Source organism: Mustela erminea, chromosome 18 (assembly GCF_009829155.1).
Source record: "Mustela erminea isolate mMusErm1 chromosome 18, mMusErm1.Pri, whole genome shotgun sequence".
NCBI lineage: Eukaryota > Metazoa > Chordata > Mammalia > Carnivora > Mustelidae > Mustela > Mustela erminea.
This window is the reverse complement of record NC_045631.1, coordinates 15628763-15641118: the sequence shown is the minus strand read 5'-3', so window position 1 is coordinate 15641118 and position 12356 is coordinate 15628763. Positions and strand designations below refer to the sequence as shown.

Sequence of the window (12356 nt, the reverse complement as noted above, 5' to 3'; positions counted from 1 at the left end):
AGGGCTAGAATTCAAATCCAGGCCTGTTGAACCATAAAGCCGGTGCTTTTGATCCACTGTACGTGCTGCCCACTTGCCTGGCCCTCTCCTCCATCTAGCCTGCTGCCAGGATGTCCTGCCAAGCCTGGACAGAACTTCTCGAATATGTTTCCAGGTGCAGGGATGCCCCAGGATGGCCGGCTGCTAGGGTGAGGGTATCGTGATTGTGCCCCAGGGCCTGGGCTCTCTGTAGACAACAAGGCAGACTCCCCTGGACATGGACCTGTATCCTGCCTTCCCCCTCTGCTCATCCCTCCCCCTGGCCTGCCTTGCCCAGGGACCACATAATAGTTTGCCACCATAAAAGCCATCTAAGACACTAGTCATCAAGGAGTTGAGCCCAATTTTCTGAGTCCTGCTCAGGGAATAGGTGTTGGGAGTTAACTTGCCCATTCTACAGATGAGAAAGCAGAGAGAGCAGAGAAAGCAGAAAGACTTTGAGGTTCAGCTTGTCAGGCCTCAAGCTAATTCTGGCTACTAATGCTTCTTCCTTCTTAGCATGTCTGCTTCTTGTGCTAATTTCCCATAGGCTTTTTATGTTATCCCTATCGTTTATGTTCTAGTTAGCTATATAGGATGGGGAAATAGGAAAAGTTAGGACTCAGATGATCGCTCCAAGTAAATGACAATGCAGGTACTTCTGAGTGTTGGGAGTGGAGATGGAGGACCTTGCAGGTGCAGGTAGTAAGGGAGCCCTCATTGGTGTCTGAACCATAGTCTCAAAGCCAGAACTTGCACGCAGCCCAGGGCCCTTGGGGCACCAGAAGGCAGCCAGTGCAGAAAATAAGCAGCAGAAACGACAGATATAGAGCCCTTTCAGCCCCTTCTCTCTTCCTCCTTTTTAACAACTGAGTTATAATTTACACACCATAAAATTCACCCTTTAAAGTGTATAATTCAGTGCTGGTTCGTATTTTCACACAGTTGTACTTCCATCACCTGTGTAGTTCCCAGAATATTTTTATCCCCTCAGAAAGAACCCCTGAACCTATTAGCCGCCACTCCCCATTCCTCCCCACTCCCCACCAGCCCCTGGCAACCGCCAGTCTACTTTCTGTATCTGGATTTGCCTGTTCTGGGCATTTCCTGTGAATAAGATCACACCATATGGGGCCTTTTATGTCTGGCTTCTTTCCTGTAGCATCATGTTTTTGAGGTGCATTCACACTGTAGCCTGTCAGTACTTTGTTCCATTTTATGGGTGAATACTATTCCATCCTGTGGCTAGACCACATTTTGTGTTTCTCTGTTCATTACTGGGTCATCTCCACCTTTGGCTGTTGTGAATGGTATGTCTTATTCCTTTTGGTTTGGTTTTCCTGGGAAGCTCTGTACAGAGGCCAGCGGTCTGCATTCCTCTAGCGTGGCTCTTTGGAAGCCAGAGAAAGTAGAGCCGGAAATGGCTAGGTGGCTGGGGACCCAGTGGGGTGAGAGATGGAGACAAAGGGAGTTTGTAGGTTTGGGAGAATTTTCTTCCAGAAGGAGGCCTTCAAGCTGGCCCCAGAGTCATCTGCTGAGAGGTGGGTATTTTTTCTGTTGATTATTAACCGATCGTTATGATCCCGAGAATGGATTGCTGGGACTAGAACGGGTGCTCTTTTGAAATGCCAGAAATGTTTTCAAAGACATTAAACAGTGCCGGACCCTTCCTTGCTTCTCTCTCTCCACTTGGACATTAGATCATCATTTTTGGGGTTACAGTAACAATAAAGATGATAATAGTAATAATGATCTGTATTTGTGTAGGACCTTATGTTTTATTTCATAGCCATTGCATTTAATTCCTCAGAACAACGTTGCCTCCATCTTGGCAGATGAAGGAAGTGGGACACAGAGAGGTGAGGTTACAGAGAGGTGAGGTTACTTGCCCAACGGCTCACAGTGGGGTAACAGGTAGAGGCAGACTGGAACCCGGGAGTCTCTTGATCCCTAGTGTGGGGCACTTTCATAGAAGTGGTGGGGAGATGACCTCAGAGGGTCTGGGTCTAGGGTCCCAATCTGAGTCTGGACGGAAGGAGCTAGAAGACCTGGGTGCTGTAAGTAGGACCCTCACCTGGGGGGATGAACAGTCGCATCTGACTTTCTCAGCTTCCACCACAGGCTCCTTGATCATTTCCTCTTGAGACCTGCATTTGGCTAAAGGCAGCTAGACCCACTCCCAGCTGCCTCAGGTTTGTCCATGCTTCTAGGGAAGGAATCCCAGAGCAGAGAACCTCAGTGCCGCGTGGTTCTGGGGCAGAGGGATGCTGAGTGGGAGGCACCCCCACGGCCCCTAGAGGCTGGAGGAGGCCCCTGACCACTTCTGTCTGCATTTGCCACCTTTCTCTGAGCACAGTATATGAGCTTCCTCCTCCCTCTTCTGCCTTCTCTTCGTTCCCTTTTTTCCCTCCTCCTGTGGGTGCCTGTGTGGTTCTGGGACCCCACATCTTAGGAGGTGTGTGTGAGCATTTGGCTGGCTTGGTCGGAAAGGCAGTTTCAGACTCAGTTCTGTGACCATGTCAAGATCACTATGGTTCATAAGAAAGTTGTTACAAATAATAGTAAGGACACTGCCTCAAAACAACTAGATGTTTGTTGTCTCTGTTTTAGAAGCAAGAAGTCCAAGACCAATGTGTGAGCAGACCTGCTCCTTCTGAAGGCTCTGGGGTAGATGCCTTCCTCAAGTCTTGAAGTTCTCAGTAGGGGCTGGTCACCCTTGGCTTCACTTTGGTCTCTGTCTCTGTTGTCACCTGGCATTCTCCCTGCGTGTCTGTGGCTTCACATGGCTGCCTTCGCCTCTTGTAGGGACACCAGTCAAATTGAATTAAGGAACCATCCTAATGACCTCTTGTCACATCTCCTAATAAGGACATTCACGGGTCCTGGAGGTTAGGACCTCAGCATATATTTTTGGGGGACACAAATTCAACCTGTAACAGGCAGCTTTGGCGTCTAGGAGGTGAGAACGGGGGTGGAGCATTGTGTCTTGTCCACTCCCACAGGTGCCATTCGAAACCATCGCTATACCAGGGTTTGTGACCAAGGGCCTCTGTGTACTCTGAGTTCTGCTCTCTTTGAGGGCCACAGTCTTGCCTCCTGTCCATGCTGGCATCCCATCCAGAGTCTTGGACAGAGCCCTAGAATAGGCACGAAGCTGCTAGCTACTGGTGCTCATTCCTGCTCTGGCACCTTCCAGGCTCCAGACACCATTCAGGGAATCCTTCTGGCTGGAAAACACCTCATGCCTTCACTGAATTGTCCTCACTGCTCCCTGGAGAGTGGTCCCAGGAGCTTATGCCAGCCTCCAGGGAAAACAAGCTGGTGCAGGGAAGCGGGGTGAGCCCAGGAGGGGTTTGATGCGGTGGCCCGTTGCCTGAGACTCAGGGGTCTTGGGTAATGACCACATCTGCTTTGGACCCATGGGAGTGGACATCTTTCACCTTATGGGGAGAAGCAGACAGCATGACTCTGTAAATGAGTGTCCCTAGACCAGGGATGGTAAAAACCTGGCAACATTGCTCTCTAGAACTGGTGTCCCTGGAGAGCCAGGACTGCATTCAGGCGAGTGTGCCACAGCCTCCTACTGTAGACTTTGGGCAGGGGGCATGCCTCCTGCCCCCTCCCTGCATGCTTCTTCCTTCTTGGCTCCCAGCCCCTTGGGAGTGAGGGGCTGCCCTCATCCATCCTCACCTCAGGGGACCTGAGGCTGGTGCCCTGGTCCCTGCTCATCCTTCCTCACCTCCTTACCCCCATCTTAGCTCTTCAGGGGCTGGGCGCTTTGAGGAAGAGCCATAGCTGTGTGGGAGATGGCATAGTGGCTGGAGGGGGTAAGCCTGTGCCAGGATCCAGCTCGGTGGGGTCCACGGGCAGGTGGGGGCCAGAGCAGCTGGGCTGGACCCTGCACTGGCCCAAGGCCAGAAATGGAAGGGGAATTGGTGCCTCCTGACTAAGAGGTAGAAGGAGGCTTGTTCATTCCTTTGCGTGTGAGTGTGTGCACATCTACACATGCTGAGTCGTGGCTCTGCTGGTTCTTGTGCCAGTAATAGTCTGGATCTGGAGGGGGGCACCTTCCTTCTCCTCCACCCACACCCTCAGAGTGAGACATAGGTCCAGAAAGATATGAAGAAAAAGACAGATGGAGGATCAGAAAGGGGGTCTGATCAGAAAGGCAGGTCGAGGTTAATGGGGGTCATATGGATCCTGTACGAAGTCAGATGTTCATGCAGCCTTCTTACTTGGTTGTCTAGAGGACAATGAGGCATGGCCTGCTGCAGGGCTAGGCGAGAGTCGTGTCGGGGTAGATAGGCCCGGCAGCATCTGGTCTGGTTTTCTTTCAGGTTGGGCTGCCCTGTGGGCTAAGGGGTTGTAAACCCAGCCTGGGGTGGTGCCTGTCTCCCGTGCAAGGGCTTCTTCTGGAAATGCAGAGGGTGGGGCTCTGTAGGAAGCCTGTCCTCCCTGTTGGCAAGATGTGGACTGGAAAGTACAGAAGCATTCCCTTGAGGTGGCAGTGGGGGTCCTTTGGACATCAAGGTGGGACCCTGGAATCAGACCGACTCTGCTTCAGGTTGGGGTTCTGGAAAAGGAAACAGTTGCAAAGTTGGAAGCCTTGGTGGCTTAGCCTGGTCTTGGGCTCTTAACACAGTTACCCTCTTCTCTCCCTGCTGTCCCAGGAGACAGCCAGGGCACATCCAGGACTCCAGAGCGCCTTGTCTGGGGCTCCCCCAGGTACTATCCAGCTGGCCTTGTTGTGTAACCAGTGCTCCAGAGCCTTATCTCTCTGCCAACATCCTGCCTGGTGATTGGTCTGGAAACTAGCGCTCCTTGGTCACCACCAAGGGCCAGATGGAAAGTGGGGAGTATGTGAGAGCAGTGAACTTGTTGCTGTCATGTTGTCATGGTGACACAACTCTGTTGAGCTGCTTCTCCATGGTCCTAGCCCACATGGACTAAAATAAGTTCTACCTGCAGCTCACACAGCAGGCAGCCCCATTTTCCCAAGGTCAGCTCTCTGGCCATGGTGTGTGTGTGTGTGTGTGTGTGTGTGTACATGCACGTGCACACAGTCATAGGGGCAAAGGGGACGTTTATACTCCTGTTCTGTCTCTCTTTCTTTGGTCCTGAATTCAAATGTATTTTGAATACATCTATCAAATGTATAGCTGCATTTTATTAACCACTGTAATTTTGGCAAATGAAAATACTTGAAGATAAACGATAACTGCTATAGTTTCAGGGCCTAATTATTTTCTACTGTGTCATTGCGGTAAAACGGCTACATTTATTTTGATGCCTTTCAATGTTTGTCCGTGTGTCTGAGGCCTGTAGGTGTTGTGGGTCTACTATGTCTTTAGAACGGCAGTTCTCAAACTGCAGTGTACATCAGAGGGATTGTAAACCCAGATTCCCAGGACCCATTGCTGGAGACCTTGGTGTGCACCTGAGAATTTGCATTTCTCACAGGTTCCCAGATGATGCTGATGTGGCTGGTGCAGGGACCGTGCAAGGAATAGCCCCTGGGGGCTCAGTTGGTTAATCCTCCTACTCTTGATTTCAGCTTGGGTCATGATCTCAGGGTTGTGAGATCGAGCCCCAGGTCTGGCTCTGCACTCAGCAGGTAGTCTGCTTGAGATTCTCTCTCCCTCTTCCTTGCCCCTCCCCCTGCTCACACATGTGCATGCATGTGTGCTCTCTCTCTCTCTCTCTCAAATAAATAAATAAATAAATAATAAAATAGGGGTGCCTGGGTGGCTCAGTTGGTTGGGAATCTGTCTTCACCTTGGGTCATAATCCCAGGGTCCTGGTATCAAACCCCTCATTGGGCTTCCGGCTCAGCAGGGAGTCTGCTTCTCCTTCTGCCTCCCTGTTTCGTTCTCTTTCTCTCTCTCAAATTAATAACTAAAATCTTAAAAAAATAAAATGAAAGGTATTTTCTGTCTACACTGGACTATGCTAGGTTTTTTTTTTTTTAAGGTTTTATTTATTTATTTGAGGCAGAGAGAGCGTGCGAGTGCACCAGCAGAGGTGGGGCAGAGGGAGAGGGGGAAGCAGACTCCCTGCTGAGCAGGGATTTCCCCACATGGGACTCCATCCCAGGATCCTGGGATCATGATCTGAGCTGAAGGCAGACACTTAACCTGCTGAGCTGCCCAGGCACCCCTGGACTGTGTTAGGTTTTAAAACAAAACAAAATAAAGTTTACCACATTCCAGTGGAGAATGCACCCAAGTCTAGTTTTGCATGGTGTGTATTAGACCGGGTCCCCATGCCCATCTTCTGTCGGCAGAGAGAGGGAATGGCTCAGGCGGGCCCTCACTCACCTCTTCTGTCTTCTGTGGCCTCTTCACAGGAAGCAGGAGCTGGCCAACAGCTCGGATGTGACCTTCCCAGACCGGCCGCTGTCCCCTCCTCTCACGGCACCTCCCACCATGAAGGTAAGAAGCTTAGTTAGAGTTGGTAAGTGGGGAGGGAAGTAGCTGTCCCTTTGGTCCAGGCCCAGCTGCTGCTGTCCAGTGGGTGCCATGTAGTCCCCTGACAACCTCAGGAGGCAGTGTCCACCTGAGCTCACCAAGGCGGGAGGAGCCATGACTGAGACTTGGGGGTGTCAGCGGCTGAAGGAGGCCTTGGGGAGCTGTGGGGTCCAGGCAGGAATGAGTGCAGCCTGGTGTCTTCACTTGATCTTAGCCAAAAGGCCTAGAAGGAATTGCAGCCTGGTGTCTTAGGGGGCTACTGCCCAGGAGGGCTGCCTGGTGGCAGGGCTGTGGAAGGCGGGTCTGTGGGGTGGCCCCTTCCTAGGACTTGGGTGGCACTTGCATGGTGGTCTGCCTGCCTCTGACTGGCCCTCCTGGGGTGGCCCTGTCACCCCAGTCTCTGTGGGAGAGTTGCTCTGGAGCTTCTGGGGGTCAATAATTCTTTCCTATTAGTACTTTGTTCACAAGTCTCCTTCCTGGGAGACCACCTTCCAGAACCCTGGCCCTGACTGCTCATTCCTGGAGAGGAGCTGAGGCATTGTACCCTCCCCGCACCATGCTCGTCTCCCTTCAGCTCTCAGTCCCCCTGACAGGATGGTCACAGGGAGGACTTTGGCTCAGCCAGTATTCCCACCTAAGCAGCAGTGCATGATGGTCCTTCCCACCCTTCCTCCTTCTCACAGTTGACCAGGTGAGGACTAGCTCTGAACAAGTCCGAGGACTTGCTTCCTGAGTCATCTGAGGGGACATCTAGTCTGCCTTCCATCTCTGCCGTAGAGCTTTGCTGTGAGATGACTCGCAGGGAAATAATTACGCCTCTCTCTCCTCTTGGTCTTTGTTGTATCCCTGCTCCCCTAACCTGATCTGTTGGAAAATGACCCCCCCAAAGGAAGTAGATAAAAGCCTCCTTTCTGTTATCACCCCATACTGAATGCCCACTACTCGGAGAGCTGTGTGATATGCATCAATGGGGAATGTCCTAGAATGACAGCCAGAGCCTGCCCTGGTTGGATTAGGAGTTCAGGAGTTGGTGGGGGTACAGGGCTGACTGCAGACAGCTCTGCCTTCCTCCTGATGGGGTACCCATGGGCACCGGAAGGCAGAGCACCTCCATTAGCCTAATCCAGTGCAGGCATCTGAGCCAAGTGCTGGGGGCTTTGTTTGCCTAGGGTGACACTGACAAACATATCACCATTCTCAGTTTCAGCCCCTTGGTCTGCAAAGTTGGTTGTCGGATGCTTGTCATTGTGCTTCTGGGTGGCGGAAGTTTGCAGGAAGAAACCTAGAAGTTTCCGAGGAGGAGTCAGTGAGTTCTCTTGGCAGGCTTCCCTTACTCACATGCTCATTTAATTCATTCAACACCCAGTACTTGCTTGAATGTTGTATTAGTCAGGACACTTGGTTACAAGTGATGGAAACATAACTCACTTTGGCTTAAGCATAAAACAGAATGTATTGCTTTGTGATGGCAAATATGGACTCTAGGCATGGCTGCATCTATGAGATTTGTCTCATTCCATCTGTCTTCTATTTTGGTTTTGTTCTTTGTTAAGCTCTGTCTCCGTGGTGGCAAGATGGTGACCTAGCTCCTTACCTGCTGAGTTAACTTCAGTGGAAGGAAGAGTCTCTTTCCCACGGTACTTCTAGCAAAAGTCCCAGGGAGGAAGCTGAAGGGCCTGGTGTAGGTCACCTGTCCAGTTCTGAAGCAATCATTGCGGCCAGAGGGGTGGGGGCTCTGATTGGCCAGACCTGGGTCTCACGACTTGCTATCTAAGCCCAGAGAACCGAGAGTGGGAGAGGGGTGATTTTTCAAAGGAACATTGAAGGCTCATTAGAAGAAGATGGGGGGATGGAGGCAGGGCGGACAAGACCAAACAGCTTTCTACCACAGGTGCTTGCCGTGTGCCAGGCCCCATGATCCCTGCCCTTCTGTGTGTGCCAAGGCATCATGGTGCCTGCCCTTCTGGAGCTTGTCATCGAGTTGGGGAAGGAGATGTGAAAGTTGAAAAACTAATTTGAAGATGAAGGATGGACAGTTAGGTGTGATGAATGTTCCAAAGGAGAAGTAAAGCCTAGCTCGGGGCTATATAAGGGGTAGGCGTGCGTATATGTGTGTGTGTGAATTGAGCCGAACCTTGGAGAGGGTCAGGCAGGACTTCTTAGGAAATGACGTGGAAGCTGAGCCCTGGGAGTTGAGTAGAACTTTGGCAAAGGTGCTGTCAGGGTGGAGGAGACTGTTCTAGATGCTTGCTGCTCCATGCGAGGCCAAGGGACCAGCAGGGCCTGCATCATGTGGGAGCGCCTTAGAAGTGCAGAATCTCAGGATGGGTACACAGATGTGCGCTGCAGGCTCCGTGAGCCCCCCGGAGCAGGAGAGAGGTGGCTGTGTGGGCAGAATGGGAAACTGGAAGGGCCAGAGCACCCACAGTTAGGGACAAAGAGGCAGACCCGTAGAAGTTTTCTTTTATTTTTTATTTTTAAAAATTTAATCTGAGCACATTTTTTAAAGTATAGTTGACACAATGTTGCATGAGTTTCTGGTGTACAACATAGTGATCCGACAAGTGTGCACATTAGGCTCTGCTCACCACAAGTGTGACTCCCATCTGTCCCCACACAATGCTGTCATAGCACCATTGACTATATTCCTGACGCTGGGCCTTTCATCCCCATGACTTAGTCATTCCAGAACTGGAAGCCTGTGCCCCCTACTCCTCTTCACCCACTCTGCCCATCCCCTTCCACCTAGACCCTTAGAAGTTTTGTTAAAGATTTTGGGCTTTATCCTGACTAAGGACATTGATGTCATTGAAGATTTTTGTCTGAGCAGACAAAAATGGGACTTTCGGAAAATCACCCTGGCTCTTGGGTGGAGAGTTTGTAGGAGAAGCAGAGAGAGGTCACTGAGGGAGTCTGGTGCAGGGGTGGGGAGGAGACGATGGTGGCCTGACTCTGAGGGTTCTGTGGGGTTGTTTGGAAGTGGTTGGATCTCTGATTTCCCAGGAGGTAGATAAATGAGATAGGAGGATTTGGGGGGAGAGAGGAGGCAAGAGTGACCCCAGGTTTGGAACAACTGGTAAATGGCGAAGCTGCTCTCTGAGATGGGGGACCCCCAAGGGAGGATGAGGGCTGAAGGTGTAAGTGCTACATTGCTCATATTTGAGACACAAATGCTCAGTGTTTGGGGGCCAGACTCAGAAGAGGGTCTGGACTAGAGGCAGTAATCTGGAGCCATTCTTCTAGAGGGGGACATTAAATCTTGGGGCAGAGGGCTGGGCTGGGGCCAGTGAGTGCTCCAGGGAGAGTGTGGAGTGAGAAGAGGAGAGATTCCTGGGGTGGCGCCCTGGGGGACTCTCCCAGCAAAGGCTAATGTGGAGAAAGCTGGAGACTGGGTGGGAGGAGCGTTCCACGAAGGAAGAATGGACAGCTGTGTCAGCGGGGCAGAGAGGCCAAGTATGGGGGAGCACGTGTGGCCTGGCCGTGACTTGGGACAGTTCTGGGGAGGGAGGTGTGGACAGCAGACAGGGGTGGGCTGAGGAGTGAGTGGAAATGTTAGAAGAAGGGAGCCACGAGGGTGCGTGGATACAAGAGGGAGGGGTACTGATCAGGAATCCGGAGCATAAGTAAGAGATTGTTAGTTAGTATAGTGATTCATTCAAAACATTTATGACTTGCCTTGGGCGCCCAAGCCTACTCTGTTCTGGCCTGTACAGGGCCTGACGGGTTGTTGGGGTTAAGGCTGGCCTGACTGGAACTCTAGGCAGGCTCCGAGCAGAGCGCTAACCTATTGGGGTGGCTTTCCTGTCCAAAGCCTCAAGGCCAAGGTCAGAGCTGAGGATTCAGAGGAAGATACGATGGGTCACCCTGGAGGCTCACACTGGGTTTGGTACCCTTCTGTGGTTGGGGTTGAGGGTCAGTGTGTGTGGGTGTGGGTGTACCTGGACTTAGGGGTCTCTTGATGACTGTTATATGGGCTTGTTCTGTGGCAAAGACTTAGCCTGTGGCCATGGTTAAGAGGCTGTCTTTGGCTAGCCTATTTTTTTGTCCTTTGGCAAAGCATACTGACTCATACAGTTAAAACCACAGTCCTCCTGCCAGCCTGCGCTCATCACAGAGGGAGCGTCCCTTTCGTGATTGTACTTCCCAAGCCCTGTTGCTGGCCATTCGACACCACCCTGCACTGAGCTCCTCAAGGGCAGCGACTCTCCCGTTCTCTGCTGGTGGATGTTTTTGGCACGCGGACTGTCTGGGACATCCGGGTGGGAGGAACCTGTGACTGGTCTTCTACTTCTCTGGTTTTGCTTGAATCTCATATCCTGGCAGACAGACCCTCTGTCTCCAGGTAATACTTTTCTGAATTAAGCCCCCAGCCTTGTGTTAAGATGCGGACTAAAACTCCCTCTTTTCTCATCTGTCATGGGGGAGTTTCTGCCTGCACGGACCTGGGCTTCCACTGGTGATGTTGGGCTCAGACCTCTGCTTTGCCAAGCTCCCAAGCTCCCCAGGTTATTAGTGCACACCGATGTCTGAGACATCCAGAGTAGAAGCTAGCCTCTCTCCAGGGTTTCTGGCCTTGGGGGTTCTGCAGCATGGCCCTGCTGTACCCCCAGCATCTGGGCAGTGGGGGCAGTACAGGCTTGGGGCAGCGCTGGCAGGCCTCCCCCTTGGGGGGATTAGCTTGGGAGTCATAGAATATCAGTGAGGGATGAGTAATTTCTTTTATAGATAAATTGGATGGGAAATTGGACTCACCTAAGGTCCTCCTGAAGATAGTGATGCTCCCCCTTCGGTCAATACAGTAAGTTTTGGTAAAGTGCTCCTCCCATCCCACCTCTCACAGCCAGGACAGCACCTCCTCTGGTTGCTTCTCCCACCAGAAAGGGACTGCGGGAGCAGAGGGAGCCTGCAGCCCCCCTGAGAATTCCTCAACCCGGGCTTCTGCCCCTACTGAGCACCTGATGCTACCGGTCTTTGCTTCTCCTCCCCCGCCTCTCTGCTGTTTGTGTTGTTCAGGGGGATTTTTTTTTTTTTTTCTAATATGAAACTGAGAAAAAGCAACCAAAGAGATGCTAAGCAGATGGGCTGAATGAGAGCCCAGTTCCAGCCAGAACTCACACTGTGGATGGTGCAGGGTGGGCTGGGAAAGGGGTTTGGGACTGTCTCCCTGGGAATGCTGTGGATTGTTTCCAGGTCTGCATTTTTTATGATCTGGTTTTCATACCCAGATGGATCAATAGGCATTTAGAAAGGGCTGCCTGTGTGTGCCCGGCATTGCACTGGGCTCTGTGGGGTCGAACTGAGGCCACAGTCCTCACCCCTCAAAGAGCCTGCTGTCTGCAGGGGGCCTCAACTGAACAGAAGAAACCATATGGCTCAGCATGTGACAAGCTCAAATGTGTCATGTGGCTTCTCAGTGGGGTGGAGGGGAGTGAGGATGGCTTCCTGGGGAGGCAGGGTGGGGTGGGCAGAAGGGCCCTGATGGCAAGCGCAGGGGTGGGCTAACCCCTGGGACTGACTGGAGATAAGTGAAGTGAAGGGGTTGGGGTTGACCCTCCTGATTCTCTCCCAACTCACACTGAGTGTGCAGGGCATTTTGTTGAAGGTGACAGTGCGTGGACCTGTTCTGACCTTGACCTGGACTGTCATATTTGTCTTTGGATCCCCACCAGGCCTTTGGTGGCTTGGTCAGTTGGGAGGCGACCCTTGCTCAGTCTACTCCATCTTCTCTTGTGCGAGTCTGAGGGCAGCTCCCTCTTGGACCTTCTCTATCCTGCTTTGTGAGAGCCTGAGGACAGCTCCCCTGAGACCTTCCCCATCCCCCTTTGTGAGAGTCTGAGGGCAATCCCTCTCAGATTTCTTTCCAGAGGAAGG

At 52.0% G+C, this 12356-nt stretch overlaps 1 protein-coding gene across 8 annotated transcripts in view; it reads left to right on the top strand.

Moving 5' to 3' along the window:
- Window positions 1-12356, top strand: part of RAP1GAP2 (RAP1 GTPase activating protein 2) — a 232225-nt gene that overhangs the window by 123128 nt on the left and 96741 nt on the right. For all 8 annotated transcript variants that reach the window (XR_004280815.1, XM_032322457.1, XM_032322453.1 and 5 more), the window contains one exon: window positions 6365-6449. Coding sequence is in view for 7 of the 8 variants with exons in the window: in XM_032322457.1 (XP_032178348.1) it covers window positions 6365-6449 (85 nt within the window). In the remaining variant the exon portion in view is untranslated. The remainder of the gene's footprint in view (window positions 1-6364; window positions 6450-12356) is intronic.